The sequence below is a fragment of the Poeciliopsis prolifica genome, unplaced genomic scaffold, assembly GCF_027474105.1.
Source record: "Poeciliopsis prolifica strain line A6 unplaced genomic scaffold, Auburn_PproV2 SCAFFOLD002, whole genome shotgun sequence".
Lineage (NCBI taxonomy): Eukaryota > Metazoa > Chordata > Actinopteri > Cyprinodontiformes > Poeciliidae > Poeciliopsis > Poeciliopsis prolifica.
The window spans coordinates 6,724,163-6,746,145 of record NW_026562377.1 but is presented as its reverse complement, the minus strand read 5'-3'; the positions used below and the strand labels follow the sequence as shown (position 1 = coordinate 6,746,145).

The following is a 21,983-nucleotide window of genomic DNA, read 5'->3' as shown; positions in this document are numbered from 1 at the left end:
TAGGCTACTTTATAAATCGGTGCGCCCTTGGCTAGTCCCCATTTTTCTGCCAAAACAACCTGAAATAAGGCTTCATCTCCCCAACAACCAATTTTATTTGTTGCTAAATATAGCAAGGAAGTCGCTGAATTGGGAACAGTGGTGCGTCTGTTGTTACCTGTAAACATACAGACATGACCTGATTGCTCTCACAGCAGGGCAGTAGAGGCCACTGGCTGCTTTTTGCTGAGATTGGTGCATAATATCGGCTTCACATTTAAGAATCGGCTGATCACTGATCTCCCGAAATCAGTGATCAGCCTGATTTTGGGAGATTTAAGAAAATTGGGGTCAATTTGTTGGTGCACAACTTCACTGAGTGTGTTGCACTGAGTCAAGCCAACATGTTAATAAACTTCCTACCTTGGTAATTATGAAAGATTTTGGTTTAAACTGCACACTCAATGGGAAATAATCTGTGCGTAAAAAGACTTCATTAAAAATAAGAATTTTCCTTTCTAATTGGTTTTCAACTGTAAAATTAACGATAATATAAAATCTGCATATACCTTACAGCAAACATGCACACTGTTTAGAGAGGTGGAGAATCACTTCTAAAAGTGTTTTCTAAAACATGTTAGTTGATTTTAGGTCCATCTTTTACCCAAAAAGCTCCAACACAGACCAGTACCTTCCACCTTGGGGGGGGGAAAAAAACCTTTTTAAAAGTAAACTCATTGATTGTTCTAAATACAGATACAGATGCAGAAATAAATTAACTAGGGTTAAACAGTTTGAATGTTTTTCATTTATTTACTTGTTTGTTTGCATTCGTTACATCCTTTTTGGTGTGCGGTTGTTTCTGCTGCGAGTATTTGACATTTATTTACACAAACCACAAATCTTTGCCACATTCTTTGTTTTTGCTCCCAATCATAGAAAACTTTGACCTCTTAGTTAATTTTCACCCAGGACCTGTCACTAATCACTTCCTCGTTCTTCCGTTTATCATCTCCTTCAAAACGCTATTAGAGCATATGATTTAGATTTCCAACTCTTTATTTAATTTGGTTTTATTTGGTAAAAATCTAAAAAGTCCCGTATAGTCAAATTAGCCACATTTTCCCTAAATGATCAACTGAACTGCTTTTTTTCCTGCTGCTTGTGATTAGATTGCACATAGATAAAAACTTAAAGCCACACACACAGTTCATTAAAAGTAAAAACAAACTTTTACAGCTCCTGCCTGTTTATTCCTGCACATATTTCCATTTTACCAGTTGGAAAGTTAATGAAAAACAGCAGAAACTTGTACAATTTTAATTCCCAACCTTAAATTGTTTTGCCTGCCACATGTTTTGTTCCCTGGAGCAACAATAACAAGCTCCAGTAATTGGATTTATAGAGAATGATGCCATAAATTCGGTCCCATGACTGAGCAGTCAGGCGCCACAAACCCTACACAACCTGATTTAATCAAGTGCAGAGATAAAACCACTTGAAAAATGCTGCAGAGTCTCATAATGGCTGCACATTTTTGCTCCAAGTTTGAAATTAAATTAACCTTTTTGATGCGAGATTAATTTCTCACATCAGAAGAAGAGAAGATTGCTTCCTCTCATTTGTGGGGAACATGGTTTAAAAACTATAATGGGACAAAAAAAGGGATGAAAACAAGAATACAGTCTTCAGATTATCTGACTCCCGTTTCTGCCCAGTTGCTATTCAACTCTTTTATTTCTATCATCAAATCAAACTGCTTTGACTTTGCAGTATTGAAACTTTTAATACCTTGGTGTATCTGGAAGTCTCCAATTAACAGTGAACTCAATTCAAATTGTTTTCACTTAATTAATAGGTTATTTATTATTTCCCAAAGTGTTGAACACTTCCCTGTTTATGGCCAGGTTTCCTGTTAATCAGCCATCTGCAAAAACTCGTTAGCTCTCGTTTACAGAGTGCTTACACTCATGCAGGGATTCACCTTAGAAATACAAATTACAGGTGAAGTCCGTATTTTTTATTTTTCTTTGCTCTAACTGCACTGATTTTAGTATTTACTGTGAATATTTGTTCGGGTCTGTTTTGGAAAACAAAATGTTTGGCTGCTAAAGTTGTTTAATCATGAGTGGAAAACGACTCGCTGAACCCTCTTCATTTTTCAGCTGATTTAATATCAGAAGAGCCATAGAAACAAGTGAACAAATTAAAGTAAATCTATTTACTTAATTATTTTACTTATGCTTTTATTGGTCTCTAATTTGCTTCTTTGGACCTCCACAGTTACTCTCAGTTAACTTTGCTTTGTCCTTTTCCATTTTTGGCCCATGTTTTTAATATAAAGATGAAAAAACACTGTTTATTTTTGCCTTTTTTCTGTTTCACTGAAATATTTAGACGGTTACACTGACATACAAATAGTGCTATTTATTTTTTATCAACTAATTTTTATGTAATTGCAATGTAAAAAAAAAAGAATCTCCAGTCTATATTAATTGGACACGTAATTTAGTGACAGTCTTACTTTATTAATGTTTGCTTAACTTGACAACTTAATAAAATAACTTGACTAATTAATGGAATATATTTAATTTGGATCACCTGTTTTTTTTTTCAGTGTAGGATGCAAAATATATGCTATTTTGATTGCATGTAAATATGGCTGTTTTCACTCTATTTATTTTGATTTTTAAAAAAATGGTTCTTTAAATTATAAACCCGAACAGAATTTTTATAGAAGGCATTAGAAAATGTTTTTTATTATTATCATTTTGTCTAGAAAGGGGAGAAAGTGTCTTTTTTGACTATAGGGGGGCCATTTCTTGCTCAAAAATTAAGTGGTACATTGTTTTTAGAATAAAAACCTATATTCTTGTTCTATTTGAGAGAATATAAAACAAATGTAAATATCTCTTTTTTAAGTGTTTGTGAAGTGGAGTCTGTATCTGACCTGGCTGGCCTTGGCGTTGACGTTTCCCTGACCAAAGAGCTTCTTCACCACCGCCATGTCTTCCTCTTCTTTTACGGTAGAGAGCGCCGCCAGCATGATAGCCGTGTAGCCAGCCTTGTTCTGCTTATCCACGCAGCACACACCTGGAAGAACCACGCTTTACTCTGAGGGATGAAGAAAATGGCCGCTTCCTAAAGATTTCTCATTTTACCTGACCAGTGAATTATTTGCTAATGAACAGTTTCTCTGATTTTACTCTTTATAGGCATATGTTTGAGTAAAAGTAATGGTTTTTGATTCTATGAAATTCTGACATGTCTCTGAAATTACAAGCAAAAATGTTGTATTTATTTGCAGAAAGTGAGAAATGGTCAAAATAAGAAAAAAGATGCAGTTCTTCCAGACCTCAAATAATGCAAAGAAAACAAGTTCATGTTCATTTAAAAACAACAATACTGATGTCTAATCAATATTTGGTGGAATAACAAAGATGTTTTCCTAATTTTTCTAGAGCTGTATATTGTAAAGTTTAGTCAAACTTCTGAACGTAAGGAAAGTATTTTAAAAAATCTCATAAAATTGTTTATTTATTTTGCAGAATAATTGTGGTAGTCCTAATTGACGTGTTTCTTTTTCATTCTATGTAGAAGATGCTTGATTTCTTTTGTAAGTTAACTTTACGGGACAAACAAACATTTGTTTCAACACAGCACATTGTAAATTGTAAATATTTACAATAATTAAAACTTTCGAAAACATTTCTTGCAGTGTTCAAGGCCAAATTTGTTAGTGTTCCTGCAGAAATGAGAGACCAAACTGTACAAAACGCTTACAGAAATGGGCAGACGGTTCCTGTCAGCAGTTCCCTCACCTGTGTCCAGCAGCAGTCGGACCACCCCAAAGTTGGAGTGGGAGACGCTGTAGTGCAGAGCTGTGTTCCCGTTGCCATCGGTCATGTTGACGACGTGCTCCAGCAGCGCTGACGACACCTCGGAGAAAGCCATGAGGTAGTCGGAGACCCGCGAAGGCTGAGCCATCTTCGCACTGGACACCCGGAACCACTCGAGCTGGACGGTGTGCGTACTGGACAGCTGGAGAGCGAGAGAACGAGAAACATCAGCTTTAATGACAAATCCAGTTTTAGTCGTAAGTCAACGTTAATTCATCTATGTCTAAATATTTTTGCTATTAATGTTTAAGGAGGACATTTTTTCCAGAGGTGACTGTTTAGACACCGAATAACTGCGAATAATGTCGAAATTTGAAATCACGTGATAAATCGCTCCAAATAAATAAATCTGGCCGCCTTAACTTGCAAGTTACTTTTGTCTTCTTTTAAGTGTAGTAAGATATTTATAGTATAAGTTAAACAAAACTGCTGGGTAAGATTTTGTTTTTTGCAGTGCAATGAGTGCTTTTGTTTGCAAGCCTTGAATAAATAGACATTTATCCAAGTATTAGACAAGCAGTATGTTTATATTTGTGTGTGGATTTTAGAAATCCATACCTGGAAATCTAGATCTTCTTTCCTGAAATCAGAGCAGTTTTATGTTTTACAGTCACTCCATGCTGGTGACATGAAATGTTCATATGCATCAACAAAAACATAAATTCAGATGACATTTTTGGCCTTGATGATTCTGTTACTGTGAATAAAAGCAGCTTTACTTTGAAATCAAAGCTCCGCTGTTATTTATGAAGGAAAATCAACTGATAACTTGTCTGACTCACTTCCCTTTTTACTGTAAGACATTTAGACGCTTCTATTGTTTGGTGTTTAAGGGCTAGGAAACTCATACCACAAAAGAATGCACTCAAACATTTTACAATTAACCCTCAGTTATATGGACTCTTACTTGAATTATCGTGAGGTTTCAGAGGTGAAATATCATTGTGTTTACAGTGTGTGTAGCAGAACTGCAGGGACGCACCACTTCCTTACTCTTCAGTGTTTTCACGTCATCGTTCAGGTGGTTCTTCAGAATGAGACAGGCTTCACGCATTTTTGAGCTGAACTCAAATCTGTAGCAAACAAAGCACAATTTTATTTCAGCTGAAACTTAAACCAGGAAGTAACACTGCGACACTCACAAGTAAATCTGTTGGTATATAAAAACTGTCTCCAGCCTACTTTTTAAACGACTCACTTTTCTTTCACAGCGTCTGATGAATAATTTGGAGCTCTGAGCGTTTCCTCATCCGTGTCGCTTTCATCCAGGTTGACGTTTTTCTCCTCCTCGGAGGTTTCTTCCTCTAATGCTGCCTCATCTTCCTCAGTGCTATCCAAGCACTCGCCTTCTCCACTTTCTCCAGAAGAACTCCCAACTTCCTCCTCTTCCTCCTCTTCTTCCTCGCTGGAGGTGGATTCATACCTGGAAGGGACGAATAAATACCAAACACAGTAAGTAGCTCATATTTTTACCAGTTGGTTGTAATGCAACAGAGATTTATTTTCATTTATCAGACTTGTGTGAAAAATTATGACGGCATATTAGGAGAAAAACAAAACATTTCCAGAATAAAGTCAAACTAGAATAAAGAAAAAACAAGATTAAAGTTGTAATAATATGACTTTATTCTCTAAATATTATGGCTATTCTCAAATTATTACTTTTTTATGTAATTCTGACTACAATCTCATAATTTTATTAAATTAATTTTTCTTTGGGATTAAGAAAGTATTTTTTGGATTTCTTCATTCTCAAGCTATTACTTTATTCTGTAATTATATTCAACTTTATTCTCATAAGAATTTACTATCTGAATATCTTGACTTTATTCACATAATTTTATTTATTTTTTTATTAGAAAGGCCCCAATACTCCGTCTTACAAAATGTTATTTGTAACCTTCAGATTTATTTTTGCAAAGGTAAAAATAAAAAGTGGGTGTTGCGTTCACATACCCTCCATTGAGAATCCCAACAAACTGCAGACTCTTCTTGCGATTCTCGCTCGGGTTGCTCCCATCCTTCCTCTTCATGATTGATTTCAGCATACCTGTTGGCACAAACAGATAAACAACAATTAGATCTTTTTCTGAAGATCTGAAAACTCTTTTCTTCCCATTTCTAATTTGTTTTAAAATAATGGGGTAAAGCCAATCCTTTGTAAGCAATAATAACCTTAAACCAGCCCTTAGGCACAACAATGCAGCTCCACTGTTTTTGTAATCAAGTCGACATAATTTCCCGAAGTTTACATGTTTACGTTCCCACAGTATTTCTTTGTACCCTGTCGCAAGCTTCATCTTATTGATATGACAAAACTTCAAATAAAAAGTACAGTATTCAACCAATGATGCACAGAAGAACTAACAGATAAATAATCAAAGATCAGTGCCAGGAAAACTGATGAGAGATGTAATCTAGGATATGTTGCCAGGCAGTAAAGCATGGTGTTTGCAAACTCATATTCTGGGACTGTTTTGCTGCAAGTGGTTGGTATATCACACAAAATACATTAATGAAATAGCAGTATTTTTAAATTACTCAATTTTCTTTAAATTAACCTTAAATTGTCTAATTGTCCCACCAGTGTAGTGAACCCGAAATTTATCTGGGATGAAAAAAGCAAAATAAAATGCATTTTCTGAAAAGGTTTGACTATGTTTACATTTCTTACAGCTGCATGTTCATATTTGTGTGTTTTATGTCAGTCCTCTGAGGACTAGAGAATGAACTCAAATATAGGAAGCTAATGCCTGTTTTCATGTTGGATAGTCTCATCCCACAGAAAAAAAACAACATTTTCAATAAAAATGAATGAATTAGTTTTGATTCTGCATTTGGACTTCCCTCGTTTTGTGGCTCAGCGATAAACAGTTGGTGGTGATTTTTCTTCTGGGTGCATAATCTTGTCATGAGTAATGCATTTAATTTGTTCGACTCAATAAAAACAGAAGCACAGACATAAACAGTGAGAAACATAACAGCCAACTGGGCCAGTTAAAGCACCAGTTTTTCTGACACGTTGGCTCCATAAATCCAGAGCCTCGCTGTGGCTCCATTTCTCTCCTGCTGCCTCATGTTTTTAGTGGCTGAAAGAACGACTGGGATAAATGAGACAATTTAAAACATGTCCGCCGTTTATTCCAGACTGAGACTTTTCTTACTGCACTGTAATGAAAATTGAACATCTTAATTTAAAACCCAAAGACGGCCTTTAATAAATTGGGCTTAGCACTGGTAGAGCAATAACACTTTATGTACAGTAAGGGGAAACATCTATTCCTCTGAGGTTCAGTGAATGCATCGTGATTTCAGGTGGATGCATTTTGTTCCAGCAAAAATGCATATATTATCACAGCAAAATGTATAACAAAGATTACACAAAACAATCGACTAAAACAAATAAATATAATGGAGAATATCCATTATGTTTATCGTTGCTAAATATATATCAGTAAGTGACATGTTGATTTTAAATTCATGCCAGTTATCTGCAACTCCAATCCCAAAAGAAATTAACATGTTTGCAAATAAATTTAGCGCTGTGTATTACAGAATAATAATACGTGGAATAATTATTGTAAAGATCTGGAATTCAGATGTAAAATTATTTTATGAAAGCAAAGACTAATGTAAATTGCTATAATTTCTAGACACACTCACTGCGCACGACTCCACTGTTGAAGAAAAAGCATAAGACAGGATTGTTGTTGGCATGTTCCTACTAAACCTCGTGTATATGAAATGAGAATAAATCTAAAACTTTGTAAAGACAAATTTGATCATTTCATCTGAAAGTAAAACGGGTGCATTTAATGACAGCGTGATCTATTCACAGGTTTTTCTGTTGGAACATAACTCTAAATTATTTGCAGAAAATAATTACTGTAGTAAAATACACTTTTTTATACAGTACACTAAGTATTGGGCCTTCACTCCTAATAAAAAGTTGAATTTAGTTGTTTGAACAACTCCATTTGCCCCAGGTATATATTCCAGCCACCAGGCCTGGAGACTGCTTCTATTTCAGGAACAAATGGGTCGGTCTCAGGAAGATTAGTAAATTCAAGCAAGCCACTTGTCCTCTCACCAAATTACCTCAATACTAAACATTCCACAGTCAACCATTAACGGTGTCATAACACTGTGGAGACAAACAGGAACAACAACTGAGCCACGCAAAAATAAATCAGAGTAGACGACAGTTCACACTGAGGACCCCAGCGTTCTGCAGAATCAACAGATACAGTTGTATAAACTTTATATGATGTTTAGATTAGCCCATGCTTGTGGCTGAGCACCAAGTGATACGCAAAACGGGATGCAGTTGTGCAGACTACACCACAATCTGACTCTAAACCTATCTAAGTTTGTTGCTTTCAAAATAAAATTGCATATTTCAGTCATTATTTTCCAAATTGTAAAGTTAATGGAGGAAGGATGAAGGTCTACTGAAAGACATTTTGGAGAGATTTTTGCTCTCCTTGTAAAAAGTTTGAGGATGGCCTCTTCCTTTTCTACCAGCAGCATGTAAAGCGAGGTACATGTAGATCTGGATGAGCAAGTTTACTCTGGAAAAATTTTAATACTTTACCTCTGATCAACAAAATATATTTGGGGTTAGTTGATGAGACCATCTCATGCAAAATCAATGTTTGACTTCAAAGCTGCTCTCCTGAAAGAATGGCTCAAAGATTCTGATAACAACACCTCTAAACTGTGTTGAAAGCCTTTCCAGAAGAGTTGATTCTCCCTTCTCAGCCGTGACTTGGCTCCAAACTTGCAAAGTACAATTTGGAAGTATAACAATGACTTGTTGAACTTGTTGAACACATAAAGGATGTGTTTCTATCAGAAGCTGAAGAGTAAGTCAACAACAAAACATGTCTCTTCCAGCAGCCATTGTACAGCGCATACAGGGTACAACCAGTTGACCAAATGTCCTGGAGCTCAGCTGGGTTGCTCGGTGGGGTTCCGGTCTTGGCAGCGGTTGAACGTGTCTCAAGAATTGGGAGGTTTTTGAAACAGCTTAATTTCCAGACACCAAAAATCGATAAGTTATTGCCACAAAATGCTTGTTTTTTGTTTTTAAGTGCCTGTACTATTCTTTTGAAGCAGTTGAAACTCCACTGTTTGTAAATGGAAGCCATTTGCAATAACAAAAACGTACAAAATGTAAAATTTGCATAAAACGCTGCTTTTAAAATGGGTATAAGTCTCACTGCTCACCTGTTTTTGTGTCGCTGGTTCTGGTCTCCTCCTCTTGCTCTCCTGGTTTTTCCTCCTCTGCAACAACCACCTCTTCCTCTGGTGAAACCTTGTATTCAGCAACAGTCAGCTGTCTCTTCTTTGGCACTGCGACTTTCTCCTCCTCAGGATTTTCACCATTCAAGTTCTCCCACTGACACCCGACGCTGACCCGCTCCACGGGTGCCGGTTCTGGTTCTGGTTCTGGCTCTGGCTGTGGTGTTGCATCAGTTTGTGTTCCCTGCTCGGTTTGATCTGCGCCTAAGTCTTCGCCAACACAAACGTGCGTCACCTCCGGATGGCACATCGTGGCGGTGTGCTTTAATACGGGAGCTAAAGTCTCTACCTGGGCGTTTCTCATGTCGGGTTTTGCTAGCGCTCCTTTCTCAGCCGTGACTTTAGAGGTTCTTTCATCAATCTGAGCTCTCAGGTTATCAAGGTCTTTGTCAGCTACAGTAAGGCGGCTTTCTAAAGCTACTATGGACTCCTGCTGGAACTTTATAGTGTCCTGTAAGGTGTCTATCTCCCTCTGCGCCTCTGTGGTCAGCCCCAGCAGAGACTCCATAACCCAGACTTCAGCCTCCTTTGTCCCTGCTCTGACTTGTATCGCCTGCTCACGAACCTCAGCAGCTTCTGTTTCTGTGGTCTTGTCAGATACTTTCACCTCCATGCACACAGATGCATCTTTCACACCATTCCTGTGATAGAAAACTACAGAGGTCATTGGGACGTCATCCCCAACAGCAACAGATTTCTTTTCTTTTTCTGCCAAATGCGGTAAAACTTTAGATAAAGGCGGAGGGGGAGACTTCAGCTCCTTCCCCTCAAACTTCTCAGCCAGTCTTTTCAGCTCCCCAGATTTTACAAGACCCTTATGTCCCGTTGAGGTTGGTGAAGTCACTCGGCTGAAGTCAGATTGGAGGGTCTCCATGGTTTGCGTGGAAGACTCTTTAGACTGTTGCTTCTGATGGGAAACCTCCATGGCTGCTTTCTTCTCCTCCAAGGCCAACAGGAGCATGTCTTTTTCTGCACGCAGCTTGGCCAGCTCTTTCTCCAGAGCAGGAACACCCTTCACTCTTTCCTCCATCTCCTTCAGCTGCTTCAAGGCAGTGGCCATCTGCTCTCTGACGGTCTGCAGCTGGCTGGGTGGGATCGGGGTCACCGTGGTGCCAGCAGCTGGAGTGCTTCGCCCCGAGGTTTGAGGACTGGGTTTGGTCCAGCTGTTGTGCAGCGGCGGTATAGATAGGGAGGGCGTGAGCTGCTTGGGAGGATCTGCCAGCTGGAGGCGCCCACCGTTCTGGTGCTGGTGGGTTTGCTCCTGCTGAAGCCGCCGGCTGGTTTCCAGGAGAGTCCGCTCCACTCTTGGGTTTCTCTGTGGCGGAGGCGGCGGCACTTTGGCCCCAGCAGAAAGCGGAGGCACGTTGAGGAGAGTAATGGGGGAAATGGAGAGAACCTCGCAGGGCGCCGACCCGAGACGAAGGCGCGGCGGCGGGGGAGGAGGAACCTTCCCGTCTTCGCTTACTGGGGAGGAGAGAGACTCTGTGGATGTCCAGCCACTGGTGCGTCCCCCAACGCTTGGACTCCTCTGGGAAAGCTTGAGTCCCCTTCCAGGACGCCGGGAGCTGAGGGGAGCCCGGCGGAGGTTGTGGCCGCTCTCGATCTCTTCCACATATTTAAGGAAGTCCAGGTCGAGCTGGAAGCCATAAGGAGTCTGGACCGAGTAAGAGCCCGACTGGTCAGCCTCTTCCTGACTGGAGTAGATGAATGCAGAGCCTAGATCTGAAAAAGAAAAACCTCCCGTCAATTACTCTCACAACAAGGTCAACTTTATATGACAGAGTATTAGTCACATACTGTGAAAAAATAACTAAATAAAGCTAAATGAATTTATAATATTGTGAGAATAAAGTCATATTATTTGAAGAATAATGTCAAACTATTAAGAGAATAAAATTATTCAAGAAAAAAGTCAAAACAAGATGAGAATATGTCCATTGTTTCATTCTTTGTCACCAATTTATTTTTGTGGGATTATCATTTATATTAATCTTTAGTAAAAACAATTTCCCAATATTTCTCTATTTACAAACAATGCAAACATTATTCTCGAAAGGTTTATTTGAGATCCGATTTTATGAATCAGAAAACACTATCTGGTTTAATAAAGATATTTTATTTAAGCAGACCTTTTAATTATTTTCAAAATATAAAAATGTTCTACAAAGCAATACGGTAGAAAGTTAGACAATTTTTGAGCTTCAAATTTAGAGGAAGGGTAAATATTTGACACGATTGAAACATAATTTACTCAATAAACAAAACTCTTTAATTAGTCTCACAAACATTCAGATTTATGAAATCACAAATAGTATATTAAAATTAAAGTTGTAGCTCCTTACCAGGCACCTTTGGATTAACTTGCACCGATTGGGTCATTTTTCAGGACTGAACCCTCTCAGTGCCACAAATCTCCAGAAGGTGCCAGGCTGAAGAAAAGCAGAGAAAGAAATTATTTCTGTCATAATTCATTAATGCTGGTTTAAAATAACAAGCTAATAATAACCTGAAAACACAGGGCAGAAATTTTATATTAACACCAGTAAGCCACTTAACACAAACCCAAACTTTAAAACATTGTTTGCTGCTTTTTTCTTTTTATACTTAATTTTAAAATATATATAGTATACAGATATGCAGCTCTTTATAAAGTACAAAGGGCTAAAAGCAAACGGCAGGTTTACGTGATCCCTTCATAGTCATTCAATGTAAAATACACTTTTCTCGAGGGACAAGTCATCACTTAGATGTTTCTAGAAAGTAATGACACATTTTGCTACAATTATATGGCCCACAGAAAATGGCAACCTAAAAGTAACAGATTGAGACTTGAAAACAGAACATTATGGGATGTTTACCTTCCTCAGCCACTTAATGAGAGATTGAAGCAGCTGGAGCTCAGGGAGGTTTCCTCCTTCCTGCTTCACACAGCCCTGTAAAACAAAGACGAGAGGTATGCAAAACATCGCTGTCAAGAAAAACGACCCGTGGATCAGAACAGGTCATGGGTAGAATAATCATCCGAACAATAAACGGGAAGACTAATGTAAAAAAATATGCTCCATATTTATTGGCTTAGGTTTCCAGCACAGTAATCTATGAATGCATCAAATGTCTCAGATGCAGCAGCACCTTGTAGAAGACAAGAGTCAAACCTCAAATACAAGCAGTCAGTTATTTAGTTTCAAACATACACACACGTGTGCCCCCGCAGCACATTCCTAACACATGCTGTTGAAACACGCCTGTCGGCCTTGTAGCTCACCAACCACTGATAGCCTGTGAACACATCTATCATTTGTTAGTTCAGACACACTTCTTGCTGTCAAAGAAAATCCCGCTATCACTCACACAGACAGGAAACCTTTTACCTGAATCCACAGCAGGAGCCCTCGGGGAACGGTTGCAAACTCTCACTGTGTAATGTTCCCAAAGACAAAAATAAGGCTCGAATGATGAAAATCAGCCGCTGTGCATTCAGTTTCCATCCGAATGTCCCGGCTCCAGAAACCTGATGCTATAGAACCTAAACCAATCATCTGGGTTCCCTCTGAAAAATGTCCCATGAAAACAAAAATTATTTACTCTCTTTAGTTTGCTTTAAAGAATAAATACAATACAAAACAATAGCAGATATTTCAGCAGTGGTCAGGCTTTGAATATGACGGACGGACGGGCGAACGGACGGGCGAACGGACGGGCGAACGGACAGATGGACGGATGGATGGTCTTAGGTTCTGTGGTTGGCATGCAGCTGGACTCTGGTGGCCATTTTAAATGATCCCATCATCCTCAATAATCTCATCAGCAACCAGAGGAATCTGTAGAGCAACTGCTTTCTTTCCCCACATCAGGACTGGCAAACTTAGAAAACACTTTGTCTCCTGTGACACCTGACCTTTCACCTCCTGGCTCAGGGAGAGGAAGAGCAGCAGAATGTGGGAGGACGCTTTAGTCATTTAGTCTACTGTTGACTTGGCAATAACCTGCTACTGTTCGTCTGTTTATTTGTCCGTATGCTTGTGTTTGTTTGTAAGATGCTGTCCTACTGCGAGAATCTTAATTTCCCAGAGCAAACATCCTCGGGGTATCAATAAGATTTTATCTCATTATCCTAAACTTATTTTTTCCTAATGTTATTTTTCTTCCAATTTTTGTCCAGACCTGAAAATCTAATCCGATTTCATTCTTTTCCAGACGGCGTTGGATGCCAAAATTAGACCAGAATTACAACAGAGTACGAACACAGTTTGTTACAAGAATCTTTAGTGACAGAGGTCAGACTGTATCTAGAGACACATTTTACTAATATTACACATATATACTTATCCAAGTGCATCTTGCTCTATTATGCTTCCTGGAACAGGTTAGGATAGGTCTGTGGTCTATCTATATCTTTGAAAAGCAGAAGTAGAGCCTCCTCCACAACCAACAAGAATGCAGAAAGTGGTTTCTGGACGTAAATCAACAATAAAGCACTTGTCTTTTCCAGCAGCCATTGTACATCTCATACAACGGTAAAACCAGCTGACCAGCTTGGGATGCTAGGTGACAGGATGACGTTGCTAGGTCAGGGGCAGTGTCTGCTGATATGAGCTTCAAGTTAAAACTGCAGTAACTTTTATAAAATTAGATTTTTTTTTAATGTTTGTTAACATTGTCACCATGTTGTAACAGAATAAGACAAATAATCTGAAAAAGAAAAGTTGATCTCCACCCTTTGGTCCAACCACTATATTCAGAAAAGCATCAGTCAGTCAAAAACAACCAATCAGAGTCAGGAGGAGGGACTTAGTGCTGTCAATCACACTTGTCTACACACTGATAAATGTGCTAATGGCAGATTGGGAAGGTAAGAATTGTGAACAAAGTGACATTAAGCTAGAAAAGAGGCCCCACATTTTTAAAGTTTTTTATGCAACACTGTTGTGTAAATATTTCTTTCTTTGTGATCACTTTAATTACTAAATTTGACTACCTTGTGATACAGATTTATCAAAACTGTAATGTAGTTTGCAGCTTTTTTTAATTATGTGAACTAAAGTGGATTCAGTTTTCAAAGATGACTGAAAAGTCCAGCTACAGTAAACCATCCACATGCTCAAGCATGGAGGTGGCAGGTGGTCCTGTGGGAATGTTTCCTCTAGTAGAGATGGATGAACGAAAGTCATCAGCAAGAACACAGGAGTTATGTAAACAGAACAAAATACACAGACATCCCACTGTGTTGGGAGTTTTCTGAAATGTGAGCAGGATTATAAAAGCTGTTGCAGCAAAATTAGTTTTCTTTGTCTTTACAAAAAACATTTAGCTGTTCCTCCCTCCACTCTCCATATCCTTCTTCATTTCTCCATCATGTTATTTGCCCACATCAGCAACCTTTAATCTGCTTTTATTTCTCGCTTCGTTGTCTCGACCCTTCTCTTCTCACATGATTCTCTTTACTTCTCACCCAGAACGTCCCTCAAAACACGCTCACTCTCTCTCTCACACACACACACACACACACACACACAAACACACACACACAAACACACACACACACATTTCTGCCTGAACTCAAGTGTTGTTGTTTTTCTCTCCGATTTGATGACACCAAATTACAGACTGGATGAAGAATCTGCATTCCTTCTCTTTACTCCCCCCTCCGGACCCGACCAGCTGAGAGCCACGCTGTCGAGTCGCTCACACCAAAAGAAGTGCAAACATGAGAGCGGTTCACATAAAGACAAACCACAAACACAATCACAGAAATGGCCATAAAGAGCGTGTCTAACAGTACTTAACTCTAAATTTAAAAGTCTCTGAAATTATGTTTTTGAGGAAGAGGGCAACACTCCTCTGAAGCCAACATTTCACCAACAGTGGCTTTAAGGGAAATATTTCAATCCTAGACGCCAATTATACAGTTATAACCGATTTGGTTTTGCCTTTTTTTTCCTCACCAATCAAGGAAATTCAATACAATTAAGTGTTTGTAAAAGTCCATAGTTTAATCACAGTTTAATCACATGCTGGCTGATTAAAACAAGAGAAAAAAAAGATAAACTGAAATTTGTTTCAAGATATAATTTTCATTTCTAATTCTGGTTGGGATGTTCAAAGATGTATCCGTGACATAAGATGATAAGCTGCTTTGAGTGAGCAAGACTTTACGATCAGCTTTCCACACATCTGATATTCTAGCATACATTTTTATGTTTCCAGGCCGCCACAGATTTTTGGGACACGTCATAAAAAGTATTTATTTTATGACAGTACGTTGCTTCAGAAATCGCATAGCAATGACCCAATTAAAACTTTCCTAAACTTATAATACAACTATAAAAAGTACTCTGTCTGCACTGATGAAGATTCACTCACATCAGCATGTCGAATGCTTAAAAATGGCTGACATCTCAGCAGCCTTATTTATTGAGCAAACAGACCATCTCTCACCAAACAGAAATTAGAGAACTCGGCTAGACAACACAGAAGTGTTAAACAGAGCTGCATTCCACTTCAGCATGTTTGCATGTTACCGGTTAGCATGTGTGCTAAACCATAACCTGATTGAAACAAAATCAGCACAAAAAGTAAGGAAAATTGTGTTTGGCAATTACATTTTTTGTTAAAACAATGCTACTTGGTAATAAATCTTACACCGCTGCAAAACCCTGATTAATTCATTTTAAATGGTGCTGTATTTGTTAGCAAAATACATTTTGAGAGTTGAGTTGAATGAAAAACTTTCCAAACCCTCTCTACCAATGTTAAACAGCTTTTGTTGGCAGTAGTGTAATGTGTGGAGTTGCAATTTGCCCACTGGACAAAGCAACGCCTGTCATCATTTGACGCAATCTCAGTGCACAGGTAGAAAGATGAATTTCTGCAACCAATGGAAATCCATGCCTTACCTCTTAAGGACCAAAGATACCAAAACACAACAATGTCTATCAGAAACTTGGACATAAAGAGGATTCAATGGCCTACAGTCCTGATCTCAACATCGATCAACACTTCAGTCAACAACTTTCCCGAGATCAACACAGTCACACTGGTGGGTTTGTGAAAAAAAACTGATTGCATAATAGGTCACCGTCCCACAGCAGTGAGTGACTTTAATCATTTAGTCCACATGTGTCAAACTCGAGGCCCGGGGGCCAAATCTGGCTCGCTGTAGCTTTTTATGTGGCCCTGTAGACTCCAAATTACGTGAATCTCCACATCTTGTCAGATTTCACTGCTAATTTTCTCAAAAACATTGAGTTTAATGCTGCCTCAGCCTTGCTTGATGTCAAGTAATAATCTGTAATTGATACGGAAAATAAGAAAAAGTCACATTTAACATGATACATTAGCACAAATATTGTAAAAATTCCTTATAAACATTTCTAAGTTGGCATCACAAAATACTGAAGAGCAACTATGTTGTGATAATTGATTTTATCAATACATTCTGACACAAGCTGCCATGTAGGAGCGCCCAGATTTTTTATATGGCCCAAAATTAAATGAATTTTACACTTCTTATTTAGCCCAATAAATGATACTCCAGCTGTTCACTGAATGTTTGACATGAGATGGTCAAAATGAAAGGAAATAAAAAACAGAGTAAATAAAAACAAACTAACTTAAGCTGTGGGACAAAGTGAAATTTACACATTCACCACAATACATCCACAGTGGAATACCAACACTTGACTTACACAGTGCTTGTTTCCCAAAATGCTCCTAATTTATTTTACATTTTGTCATCAATAAACATTTTTATATGGCAACATAAATGCTAAGATGAAAAACAGAGCAACGCCAGCTTTTAAGACAACCAGTAACAGATTGAAGGCACATCTGGTTAAAGGTGAAATTATTCAGCAACAACCTGACTTCCTAAAGAGATGTTCCTGTTTTAAGGGGAAATTTTCTTGAGCCATGTCTGTTCGTGTAATCCTGTAGGGATAATATCAGGGCTTTTCAGAGACTGTACTGACTCATATGATGCAGAGCAAGTTTGTAGCCGTTAGATAATGTAAGACCTCGTTATTTGGCTGGTGCTGACTGATGCATCCAGATGCCATCGTGTTTATGTCCCAAACAACCTGCCTCAAACCTATGTTTAATAGCTTACACATTGAAGTTATATGGTAATATTGGTAAATGTTGGCCAAAATGTGTCTCAGTCAACATTGATAACATCTTTTTTCTCCAGAATCTAGACAGATTGTTATGGTGGGACCAACACAGAATGAAGGCTGGTTGAGGCCACAAAAGCTTTTCTTGTAATGGTAACTTGTTTTTCCACCATTAGAAGGTTGAGCAGCGTGTACACTAAGATGGCTGACAGCGCTCAGACCCGCCTCCAGGCTCTGATTGGCGGTGCATTTCTTCCGAAGTAGCTCAGGGAGGAGGTGAAGGAGATCGATCTTCATATAGATTATGTCTCAAACTGTCATGAAATTGCTGACAGTTTAAACAAATATTTAAAAAGTTACATCCTGCATCTTCAAGTTGGTGTGAAACGGTCGCTATGTACATTTCACCCAATGAGCAGCAGGGCAAACGTGCCTTCTTGCCACACCAGTGAAAACAAGACAAGTACAGAACAAATTAGTATTCATGCATTTTTCCCTGCAGGCTGAGAGGAACATGTGACGCCAAGCGCAGAAGTTTCCTGCTGTCCCAGCACAGCCTCACAGGCGTGCCACTAATGCAAAGGAAGACACTGGTTTGTTCTGTATTCAGCTGGACTCATGGAAGAGGAAATGTTGTGCTGTTGAAAGAACTGGGGCCATGTTTTCAAACGGTGACCTCATCTCCAACGCCACCCTTTCCCCAAGAAAGGAAAGCCAAAGAGAGAGACGGATACCCGATGTGACTGACTAGAAGGGGAGGGAGTTAGCAGCAACATCCTCTCTCTGACAGAAACTTTCACAATCTGACTGCTTTACGTGAGAAAAAAAAAACATTCAGAAACCTCAGCATGCACACATTCGCAGAATCGGATCCAAACCATGAAAACGCCTCCAGCTCCAAATGCATACCATCCTGTCAGTCATTTCTGTTACAACGGCAGAGTTTAACTGTTTCAAGCCCCCTCAATTCTTTCCTTCACAGTTATTCCAACTCTAATCCAAATTTGTGGATAAATCTTCACATACAGATAAGCCTCAAATTATTCATACCCCAGGGTAGAGTTCTTAAATTATGGCTTTAATTTTACCAACATGTTTCTTCTGGTTGGAAGTAAGAAACGTTCTGGAGCTGCTATTGAATCACACAGATAATCTGTGAAGGGAGCAAAAGATTAGGGTGATGACAAGGAGGCTTTCTGAACTCAGACTGGAAGCACATCGTGTGAAATGATGTTGAAGGAAGCCTTTATGAGTGTTTCATTGCTTTAATTTAAAATGAAAAGTTCCATTGATTATTGAAAAAATAAAAGAAACTTCATTGTCCCTTTTTGTCTAAATTAGCACTCCTCTTATATTTCCCATCAGAAATAAACTTCTTGGTTGTATAAAAAATATCTACCAGTGTTTTCTACTTGAGGTAAAACAAAACAAACAGCTGCTAATGCTGATTGTCTACAGCTGATGAGTTTTCATGTCTTCAAACCTTAGAGGACTTTCAGTCTGACACTCAGCAAACACTCAGACAGGAGGGCCTCTCTGCTGCCGGGATAAATCTGCTGTTTCCTGAAGGAAAGCCTAAAACTCCCTCAATAAATCCCCCAACATCAGTACAACCATACAAACATCGCTCCCATTGTCTCCCAGTAGGGGATGTAGGGGGGTCCTGTCAGGAAAGGCACTGGTCATCCTGAAAGCTGCTTCCTGAAGGCAGCAGGAAATCAGAGGAGAAGACAAGCAAAAAACTGAGCGCTGAAAAAATACTGTGACACAAAGACACGCGCGCACAAACACGCGGGCAGCCAGAACCCATCCAAAATCACATGAAGCGTCACGTTGCTGTTAGATAAAACACTTTCACATAGACGCTTTCAAACAGCTTTAAATAGACTGCATCGATACCGGCGGCATTTTCCGTCTGCAACACAAACCAACATTGCATTGCTAATATCCTATTCCTCCTCCATATGAACAGGAAAAAATAACTTCAAAATCACAATCAAGTTAAGTTTAAACATCACATGCATCCTGACGCTCCTCCTTCTTCCTTCTAGCAAACACAATCGGCCACATTCAGACCCCACAATGAGGCATTATGCCTCTTTAGTTACTTCGCTGTTTTCAAACTGTTTCTGTGAAGCTTCATTGTTTCCTCCAAAATCAGGCCCCCAATGCAGTCCAGGCCCCCAATGCAGTCCATGCAGAGTCTGTGCAGGTCCAAAATGTCACCAAGTGAATTCAATAAAGTCAGAGAGGAAGTAGCAGCCACTTGGAGAGTTTTAGGATGAAGAGGCACCATTTGGATGGAGAGTGGCTCTTGCAGAGCGACTGAATCAAAGGAGAAAAGGAGGAAAGGAAAAATACACATTTTGAGGTGTTTTACAATGAAACATTTTACTTTCCATGTCCGGTCTTTAAGTGCAAAGTTGAGCTCCTTTAATTTTTTACTGCTGAAGTTGTGATTACTGTACTTTTACGTGTATTTAACATGAAACATTATCCTGCTGCTTCTCGGTTAGTTGGAATTAAACCCAAATATCGCCACAACATTCCTTTAAGGCAGTGGTTTCCAAAATTTGGGGTCGAATCCCCACTGTGGGTAGTAAAACACCAAGTGGGGGGTCTGGAGATCATCTCCAGACATCTAATTAAATTTTAAAATGAGTGCCAATTGCACATTTTATTGTAATCGTTGGGCGAAGTAAAGTGCGATAATCATAACGCGGTAAAACAAATTTAATGAGTGTAGGGGCTGTTTGTGATGTCGTTGCACTCTTGGCATGTTGGGTTTGTTTTAGTGTTTTTCCAGCAAAGTGGTGCTAGATCAGAGCTTGGGTCATAACTGGGTTTTAACTGGTTCTATTGGGGGGGAAAAGGGCAAAAAACCAGTTTGAGTTTCCACAACCAAGTAAGAGCCATATTGTTGCATTATTAAAATCTCTCACACATTAAATATTTGATTCTCCCTCAGTTTAACTCCATGTTTGCCTTGAACGTTGCAGAGCAGAGAGAAGCTTTGCTTCCAGAAATCAATCGTTCATGAAAAGGTGCCGTTTCTGACCAGCATTTCCAATACAGTGGATCTTCAAAGTGTGAACTGTCATACTGTCATTTATTTATGTAAAAAATTAGTAAAATAATTTCAAACATTCCAGGGTGAAATGGTGTGTTAGACTTTATGACATCACTGCTCCCAACAAAATCAATAAATGTTTATATAAAAGCTGCTCCATGCACAGATTTACTGTTTAACAGTAAAGTTAACTACTCTGTCTTCTAATGTTCAAATGCACATTTTGTTCATTTTTTAAACTAATTCAGTTGGACATTCCTTGGACACTATTTCTCTAAAACCAATCAGTATTTATGCTGCAATTTTGCCTCTACTGTACAAGATCATTACTCTTTATTATGTTTTTATATTCCATCTTTTGTGAGTTTATTTGCCTGTCACTTTGCTGCTGTTACACAGGAATTTCCCTCATAATCGGATAATGACGACATTTTTATTTCTATACAAAAAAAACCTGGTGTTTATTTAAACGTGAAATGGAGAGGACAACACATCTCCACTGCTGGTACTTTGTATAATGGAAAGGCTTGGAAGCTTCTGCTCTAAAGTATGTTTCTACTAAGTTTAAACAACTTAAGAGAGTAGATTAATAAACTCAGCTATTTAAGAGTGCTCACAAATTTTGCTGTCAGTTCATGTGAAAATGGGAACCGGATAAACAATACTGTCTTCCCCAACATAACTAGCTGAACTGTCATAGATTATATTTACTATAAATCCTATCAGCACTTTATTCAAATCTAATTTGTCTCATTTTCTTCTTCTCCAGTCACCTCCACTCTGAGGTTTCTGGCTGTGTAAGTAAGCAGAATAAGCTGAAGGCCTTTCTCAACGTGGTTCGGAGCTGACCCAGATATCTGCTTCATACATTTGTATTTTAAGAGGAGACTGTGACCCATTTGTCTCCTTCGTAACATCAGCTACTAGACTCTCCAGATGTTTTATTGTCATAACTACAGAACAAGAACAGATGTCAGCCAGTTTCATGCCCAGAAATAACTGAGATGTTGTATGCATCTGTTATCATGTCATTTCCTTAGCTGGTGGAAATCACACTGGTTCTGCCTCTGTTTGATGGAACGGGTCAGGGTAATGACAAGGCATGGGAGGTATATAACTCTTTGAAGTATCTCTTGGAAAGCACACCTCAATCTCCACTGAGCTGCTCCAGAGGAAAATACATGTTTATGGCTTCTAATTCAGTTTTCCAGAATGCACTGATTCAATCAGCCTTTGGATTGAGGCTTGTAATTGCTCCTGAATTCACTGCAAAATGTGATTTGAAATCTGCCAGGCATGACAAAGTTTAACTGGACATATGAATGTCGCAAGGTTTACTCCAAGATTTTCAGGTAGCCTGAAATCATTACTAATTTTTGTTTTCAACTAAACTGTTTTGCAATTGAAAATCTTGTTTTTACTCAGTGAGATATTTTTAAATAATTCACTGGTGAACTAAAGATGCAGCCTTCTTCACCACTTAGTAAAATGCAAAGACAGACCTTTTAAAATTACATATATAATGTTAAATAATAAACCTTTACTTGTTGTGTAAGCACCAATTTTTCTTTAATCACCAATGTGAAGTCAACATTTTCACACTGAATGGATGCTCTCTAG

At 38.7% G+C, this 21,983-nt stretch overlaps 1 protein-coding gene across 3 annotated transcripts in view; it reads right to left on the bottom strand.

The window, feature by feature from the left end:
* Positions 1-21,983, bottom strand: part of kank3 (KN motif and ankyrin repeat domains 3) — a 35,954-nt gene that overhangs the window by 5,832 nt on the left and 8,139 nt on the right. Inside the window, exons 1-9 of one of the 3 annotated variants that reach the window (XM_055056777.1) lie at positions 12,554-12,589; positions 12,041-12,115; positions 11,525-11,611; positions 9,108-10,904; positions 5,835-5,928; positions 5,077-5,301; positions 4,861-4,951; positions 3,801-4,020; positions 2,930-3,072 (exon numbers count right to left, since the gene is read on the bottom strand). In XM_055056777.1, coding sequence (XP_054912752.1) covers positions 2,930-3,072; positions 3,801-4,020; positions 4,861-4,951; positions 5,077-5,301; positions 5,835-5,928; positions 9,108-10,904; positions 11,525-11,561 — 2,607 coding nt within the window. In that variant the 5' untranslated portion in view covers positions 11,562-11,611; positions 12,041-12,115; positions 12,554-12,589. Of the gene's footprint in view, positions 1-2,929; positions 3,073-3,800; positions 4,021-4,860; positions 4,952-5,076; positions 5,302-5,834; positions 5,929-9,107; positions 10,905-11,524; positions 11,612-12,040; positions 12,116-12,553; positions 12,590-21,983 lie in introns of those variants that run through there. The other 2 variants (XM_055056770.1, XM_055056779.1) reach the window with 2 other exon arrangements.